General features: G+C 54.0%; 1 protein-coding gene across 2 annotated transcripts; it reads right to left on the minus strand.

The window, feature by feature from the left end:
- Window positions 1–859: 859 nt before the first annotated feature.
- EOMES (eomesodermin) lies at window positions 860–6,974 on the minus strand. 2 transcript variants are annotated; one of them, XM_081526691.1, is made up of 6 exons: window positions 6,106–6,974; window positions 4,953–5,107; window positions 4,186–4,307; window positions 3,611–3,769; window positions 3,452–3,513; window positions 860–2,626 (listed from the first exon to the last, which is right to left on the minus strand). In XM_081526691.1, the coding sequence occupies exons 1-6, from the start codon at window positions 6,921–6,923 to the stop codon at window positions 1,945–1,947; spliced, it is 1,998 nt and encodes a 665-aa protein (XP_081382817.1). In that variant the 5' UTR covers window positions 6,924–6,974; the 3' UTR covers window positions 860–1,944. The 2 variants fall into 2 exon arrangements, with proteins under 2 accessions (XP_081382817.1, XP_081382816.1); XM_081526690.1 differs by having other exon boundaries at window positions 860–2,683.
- Window positions 6,975–7,502: the final 528 nt, after the last annotated feature.

Consider the following 7,502-nt stretch of genomic DNA (forward strand, 5'->3'; position numbering starts at 1 on the left):
CCAGCACTAATCCTCTTAGCAGCTGCATTTCCGCGCCACGCAGTTAGCAGAATGACCCTCCCCTTCAGACCTTTACCCCGAGAGGGTCGGGAGGGGGCTGGAAAGGATTGCAAACCGGGCCAGAAGCCGTCTGCCGATAAGCGCGGCGGGGCGTCTGGCCGGGGGACAAAGGGCCCTTCGCCACACTCCTGGATTTAACTTCCGCGGGCCCAGGACGCAGTCGGGGGATGGAGTGGCCCTTGCCCTCCCGGGGAGTGAGAGCCGAAGAAGCGGCGCTCAACGCTGGGTGACCGACTCCGCAGCCGGCCTCGCAGAGCGCTCCCGCCGCAGAGCTTGCGCCCCGGCCCGGAGCTGCCCCCGCATCCCCAGCGCCCGGGGCTCAGGGAAGAAGGAAGCCGCGGAGCGGGGGTGGAGGCGGCCCGCACCCGCCTAACCTCGGGGGATCCGGAACTCGTGGGTGCTCAGAGCGCCGCGAGGGTGCCCGCGGAGCCCACGTGGGGCCGGGGATGGGAGGCCGGGAGAGGCCCGGAAGCCGAGGTCTTGGGGGTGGAGGCTTCCTCGGCTCCGTCGAGCCTGCTGCGGGCAGTCTTGCACCGCCCCTCCCCGGCCCCAGCCCCCACTGTCCAGACTTCCCAGTGCGGCGAGGACACAGCCCCCTTCATCTTCAAGAAAAAAAGATCAACAAGAACATCCCCACCCCCTCGAGAGGACAGTGTCCACTTAGACATTCTAGAGCCTTCCGTAGGGGGAGCGGGTTGGTGGTACTGTGTTCCTGCTGGAGGAAAGTGGAGAAAGCAGACGAAGATATTTGAAACAAAGATGAAAACCCATCGTACAGATGACAGAGCTAGGCCTGTTCCCTTAACGAACCACATTTATTAAAAATGACTACGACTGTACATAAAAATCCAAGGTCTCTAGAAAGCCTATAGGAGCTGGGGCGTTTCCTCAGGTTACCGAGTTGGGTAGTGGGGGTGGTAGAGGAAGAGGATGACGCAGGGGGTTTTCCTTAACACCGTTTCAAGTTAGTACAGTAGCTGAATACATTCTTAACTAGCTAAGAAGTAAACAGAATATTCCCATATGTTGCCCCCTGCTCCTGCAGCTGTGGTCCAATGATTTGCAAATTCTTTACAAAACCAAAGCACCAATTTTACATAATCTCATATACCTACGTAACGATTTATACAATATTTTCCACATTATTCTACAGTGTATCTAAGCACACACAACTGTACACTTTAAAATTCTTTTTTTTCTTTTTTGGCGACCCCCTTGCTGTCTCCTGAGTCCCATGAGGCCCCTGGCTGGCCCCAGGGGCACACAGCAGAGGCCTAGCACATGAGGCGACTGACCTTGGGCAAACATGGCTTGTTTCAAAGCCTGGGAAGATCAGTCGGGCCAAACCAGCACCTTCACAAAGCTCTTCTTGCCTCCCAGGCTTAACATCTTCTGTCCCTAGCAGAAAGTTAACAGCAAAAATTTCCTTGTTGAAGCTTAAGGCCCACCCTCCTCTCCCAGAAGCAAAACCATCTTACCACTCAGGGCTTCTATTTGCTTACAGATTTACAGACTGAAAAAAAAACACAAAGCTTTCATCATCTTTGAGAGTGCTAGGCCCTTCATCTTCACAGCCCCAGTTCACTGAATGTCTAGTGTCTCCAATAAATAAATCCATAACTTTGAATAACCTTCAAATTTAAAACACTTGAAAGTCCTCTGTTAATTTCATTAAAAAAGAAAAAAAAAGTCTAGGCTTGTTTCAGTTACCTGCAGCAATCAAAAAGCTTTGGCACCTTCTGATAGAGAATTGCACAAAACAGGACACATTGGGGTGGAAGGCAAATGTCTTTTTGGCAACAACCTAGGCAAAGAAGACAACAGAAACCCCACCAAGTCCATGGGCAAAAGGTTAGCTCATTTTGACAAGGTTAAAATAACTCTTTAGGGAGTTGTGTAAAAGGCATAATAACCCCCCATGCCTTTTGAGGTGTCTTTACTGTATTCTTCAGCGTTAATGTCCTCACACTTTATGGAGGGAGAATTTTCATTGCTAGAGGTGCTAGGAGACAGCCGCCTTCGCTTACAAGCACTGGTGTATACCCCCGAATCGTTGGAGTCAAGAGACTTGATGGATGGGGGTGTCTCTATCCAAGAAGAGCCAATTTCTTCTTTGACTTTCTCCTTGGAGAGCTGATCTTCAGAGAAGCCAGGGGGGCTTGTTCGGGAGGTCCATGGGAGTCCAGCCGCCATCTTCCTCTGATAAGAGCCTCTGCCTCCCCACCCTGCCATGGCAGGGAAGGCGGGGTCAGGGTAGTACCCCAGGGCATGGGACGTCTGGAGGGGCAAGGATTTAATGCCATATGGGAGCAAGGTGCCGGAAGAATATTCAGACTCATAGGAACCGATGTCTATTTTGTTGGTCCCAGGTTGCTGGACAGGCGTGACAAGCCACCGCTGGGGAGGGTTGGCCACCTCTTCACTCTGTTGGGGTGAAAGGAGGCCGTTGGTCTGTGGCACGGTTCTCTCGCCATTGTAATATCGGGCTTGAGGTAAAGTGTTGACAAAGGGCTCCGGGAAGAAGGACTGAACGCCGTACCGACCTCCAGGGACAATCTGATGGGATCTAGGAGAATCCGTGGGAGATGGAGTTAACCTGTCATTTTCGGAAGCGGTGTACATGCTACAATATAAAGAGAAACACTTAAAAAAAAAAAACAAAACCCTAATGTTGTCCCCAGACAGTCTACATCCCAGAAATGAAGAAGGCTCTAGAGCCTGAGCGCTGGTCTGCTGAGTGAAGGGCCAGAGTTGGGGAGGCACCAGTCCATTCTAGCTGAACTCTTGGCTCATCGGGACAACATTTCCCATCATGAAAGAGAAAGTTTCCTCCCAGGTATTAAGCATTTAAACTATAGAAATTCCATCTTTGCAAGTCCTAGAACTTGAAGAACTGGGAGCAACTCTCCCTTCCATGGTAGGGAAGGAATGCTGGTTGAGGTGGGTAGAAATGCCAAATTTAAAAGGCACTTGCGGGCCTTGCTGTTTGATGTTATGAAAATGACATCTTCTTGGTTTAAGGTTTTTCTTATGTAAAAAAAAAAAAATGAGAGGGACTAATCCCTGCTCCTGAGAGAATAAAAAAAAAAACTGGGATCAAATGGGAAGGAGGCATATAAATGCAGATTATGAAAATTTCCAATCTCCACTCAAATGTTAAAAAAATAAAAGCTTTTCATGTTTAAGCCCTTAACATTTCTTTAGAAATGAACAAAATCCTTCTGTGAAAATTCCAAAGCAAGATTAGTCAAAGCCAAATACATGCAAAAATAAAAATAGGTAAAAATCCCAGCTGTGAAAGCTCTTCCTAGAATATGGTCTCAAGACAGTGTCTGGTTCAATATGTCTCCCTCCAAGGTGACCAGGCAAGGAAAGATAAGGGTGCACTTACGAATCATAGTTGTCCCTGAAGCCTTTTGCAAAGGGGTTGTGATCAATCTTTAGTTGAGTTATCTAGATACGGAAAAAAAGACAGTCACTGGATGCTTTCTCTCTCACCCCTCACCCCGGATAGAGCTTTGGGGGTGGCTGGGGCCTCGGGGGCACTCACATCGGTGTTCTGATAGGCAGTCACAGCAATGAACTGCGTTTCTGAGAAAGTGAAGGTCTGGGTCTTAGAGGGCTCATTCAAGTCCTCCACGCCATCCTCTGTGACTTCAACAATGTGCAGCTGCGGTTGGTACTTGTGTAAAGACTGTAAGACTATCATCTGCAAATGGTACAGAGAGAAGAGCTGCCACATCTCAAAAGGAAGGTCGATTCTGCCCAATTGTATATTTCGGAATGGAACGTGCTGGCTCCTGAGCCCACAGTTAACTCTTTCTGTTGCCATTTTTGAAACTTAAAACATAGCCCAGTATGCGTGTTTCAGAAACACTCTTGCCTCTTGCTTTCCTCAGTGGCCAAAAGAGTTGTTTCTGTTCCTGATTGTTCACTCACTGTTACTGAAATCTGATAGGAAAATGACCCAAAAAAAAGTAGAAATGAGAAAGGTCAAAGGAAAAAACGTACTAGAAAGTGGCAACAGGTAGCTGCAAATATTATAAATACAGTAAAGAAAGAGTGCAGAAACTCATGAGAAAAGAGATTCACAGCCGGAAGACACCACCTCCTCTGTCACCCTACCTGGGTATTGTTGTTGTTTGCGCCTTTGTTATTGGTGAGTTTTAACTTCCCAAAGGAAATCTCCTGTCTCATCCAGTGGGAACCAGTATTAGGAGACTCGGGGTGAACATACACTTTGTTGCCTAAGAGAAAATGAAACGAAACACAAAACTCAAGCATATATGGCTGTTTGCAAATGGAGGTAGGGGAGAGATAATGTACTACTCACGGGCAAGATTTAAGAGCTAGACTTAACAATGCCCGTCTCTCCTTAGCGGCTTAAGAAGACCAGTGGAGACCAAGTAGTCTCTACTGATTCCCCTCCCAGGGGCCCTGTGCTTCCGGCCTTCCTTGGACAAAGCAAAAATGGAGCCAGCGGGCAATGCCTCTTGAAGGTCAATTTGCCGGCGTCTGAAGCTAGAAGGTCAAGATCTGATGATGGAAGGTGGTTGGATTTTTATGATAAACTCAACCTTGGGGAGGTCTTCTCTCAAGTTAAGATGAAAATGCCAGGAGCCTTGCCCCCTGGAGAGTTTATGGCAATGATTTTCTCAGAGGTAGGGATGTGGCGGGGAAGGCTAGCTAGGCTGCTGGTTAAAATTCTATACGCTAGTCGGCAAGAGGTCTGACTTAGCAATTCTCTTCCTTAATCAAACATTCAACACAAAGAAACTCCGGCTGACACCTCCAGGCCCCGGGTGTGGAGGGAGCGATGCGACATTCGGTTGTGCGTGGTCTGAGCGCGGGCTCCCGCCGCTCCACCCCGCCCAGGCCTCCTCTCTCCTCACCCTGCATGTTATTGTCCGCTTTTCCGCAGGTCACCCATTTGCCCCCCTGGAAGCGCCAGTGGTTGGGGTCCGCCAGCACCACTTCTACGAACACGTTGTAGTGGGCGGTGGGATTGAGTCCGTTTATGTTGAAGCTCAAAAAAGGAAACATGCGTCTGTGCAAGGGAACAGAACCAGGAGATGTAAATCGCGACGCCCGGGCACAGACCCACGTTCGAGTACGACCCTGGGAAGTGTACAAACAGAATACCGGTGGATAAAGTGGCCCTCACACGTACACGTACAATATTCTTGAGTTGGCAACTCGCGGGAAAATCTCTTTTCCGAAATCATTTGCCCCAAAGTTATTATTTCCCCAACGCCCGCGCTTCTGCACCCCTCACTCAAGTTCTCAGCCCTTCCAGATGCTCATTTTCTTCCAGGATGTTTCTATTTAAAAACCTATTTTTTTTTTTTTTTTTACATGTACGAGTGCCAGGGAATATTAAGTTGCTCTAGTTAAAAAACAGAAACCAAAACGCTACTGGTAAGGCTAAAAGCCTCCCTCGGACGCCCCGCTCGCAGCACACACCCCTCACTTTCCCCAGAATGAAGCAGTGCCCCCAGTGGGATTTGTAGCTAACTTTCTCAGGCCCGGGATCCCAGCCCCGTCGGACTCCAGGGCCGGCCGAACCCACTCCCTGGATCAGCCCTCGCTGCCGGCGCTCACGTCCTCGCGCTCGTCCCCCGGATGCGCCCCGTGGAGACCTTGGCGCCTAAAACCGCGGGAGCCCATCTCCAGCGCTCGGGGGAGCCAGCCCTCGCACCTTCTTGCCGGCCTGCAGGGACCCGTGTACAGCTGGGCAGGGGAATCGAGGAAATCCAGCTTTGTGCACAAGCCTCAATTTCCATTTCCGCCTCCTCCTCGTCAGTCTGGGTGAGGATGAGGAGAGCGAACCGGGGAAGCAGCCCTAGCGCCCTGCACGATGCACCGGTGCGCGGACGGGAGGGACACCGGACTGGAGACGCGGCGTCTCCACTGGTTGCGCGAGGAAACTCCCTCTCCCAGCCACGAGCGGGGTGGGCGGGCCGCGGTCCCCCATTCCCGGCCACCCCAGGAGCACACAGGCCTTCTTTGCCCCCGCGCCGCCGGGCCCCTCCGCGCTGCGCTCACCTGCCCTGTTTCGTAATGATCATCTCGGTTTGGTGGCGGTGGAATTTGAGCCACAGAGGCCGGTTGCACAGGTAGACGTGGGCGCGGAAGCCGGAGCCGGGCACCCCCAGACCCCCTAGTCCTCCGCAGGTGCCTGCGGCTGCCGCCCCTGGGTACGGCCCGTAGAGCGGAGCCCCCTGGCCGTACTGATAGGCGCCCGGGCCGCCTCCACCGCCGCCGCCGCCCGCGCCGGCTCCGGTGCCGAACTGCGCCCTCCCGGGTGGGCACACGGCCGCGGGGAAGCCGCCTGGGGGCAGCATGGAGCCGTAGGGGTAGCGCGCCCCGTTGGGAGCCGGGTACACAGAGCCGTGCGGCGCCCCGGCCGCCGCCTGGTACGGGAAGAGCGAGCAGGGCGCCGCCAGCTCCGAGCCCTGAGGCCCGGGGGACTGGAGGTAGTAGCGCTCCGAGCTCAAGCTGTCCATGGAGTAGCGCGCGCTGGCCGCGGCGGCGGAGGGCAGCTCCTCCTCCCCGCAGGGGGAGCCCTTGCGGGCGTCCGGGGGCCCCGGCTTGGCCACGGCCGCGGCGCTGGCAAAGGCGTCCCCGGCGTCGGCGTCACTGAGCATGGCCCCGGCGTCCCCGCTCCCTGCCTCGCACGAGAGGCCGCCCGAGAACTTCTTGGGCGCTTTGTCTACGTCCAGCCTCTGCGGCGAGGGGGCCGCTCCCGGGAGGTGGCCGGCGCTCCCGCCGCCGCCGCCGCCGCCTCGCGCCCCCTCCAGCGGGTAGAAGTGCGCGCCGGGCAGGGTCACGGAGCTCACCAAGAGCTGCTCCCCTAACTGCATGCTTTGCAGAGCGCAGACGGCAGCTGGCTGCTTCCTCTCCGGCCGCGACCTGATTATAAAGGCAGGATGGGGGAGCCAGCGCCCTCTTCCGAGGGGAAGGTAACTTCCCCTTCCTCCCGTGCCGGGTGACCCACCTGGCGACACGCGGGCCGCTACGGCGCGCGCACTTGCGCGCCGCGAACCCACAGCCCTTTCCGAAAGGGAAGCGCACGGAGTTTGAAGGCAAGAGGCGAAAGCTGACCGGGACGCGGTCTGCTTCCCCTTCCCGGCCCCTCCTGCCCCTCTGGACCTGTTCTCTCCTGGCCCGCACGCACAGGAAGAAGAGCTCTTAGATCTCTCTCCCCATCCACCACCAGAGCTAGCCTTTCTGCCCTTCTCTAATGACAAACTATCGCTCAGGTTGACCACTGGGAAACTTGCAGGCTGTCATTGGCTGCTTTATATATGCGAGGCCAGGGAGTGGCTTCGCGGCCCCACAGCCTCGGGACCCTCTGATTGGTTGGTGGAGGTGACACTAATTCAATTAGGCATTTACTAATTGGATCAAGTTGCCTGCGACTTTATTTTCCTATCCTTTAG

The sequence above is a fragment of the Giraffa tippelskirchi genome, chromosome 9 (assembly GCF_054371585.1).
Source record: "Giraffa tippelskirchi isolate mGirTip1 chromosome 9, T2T-mGirTip1v1.2.pri, whole genome shotgun sequence".
NCBI lineage: Eukaryota > Metazoa > Chordata > Mammalia > Artiodactyla > Giraffidae > Giraffa > Giraffa tippelskirchi.

Coding starts and splice junctions, on each gene's coding strand:
- EOMES (XM_081526690.1), bottom strand. CDS start 6,923: ATGCAGTTAGGGGAGCAGCTCTTGGTGAGCTCCGTGACCCTGCCCGGC. Junction 5,108..6,105: donor ATCATTACGAAACAGGGCAG/GTGAGCGCAGCG, acceptor TCCCTTGCACAG/ACGCATGTTTCCTTTTTTGA. Junction 4,308..4,952: donor AGCGGACAATAACATGCAGG/GTGAGGAGAGAG, acceptor ATTTTCTCTTAG/GCAACAAAGTGTATGTTCAC.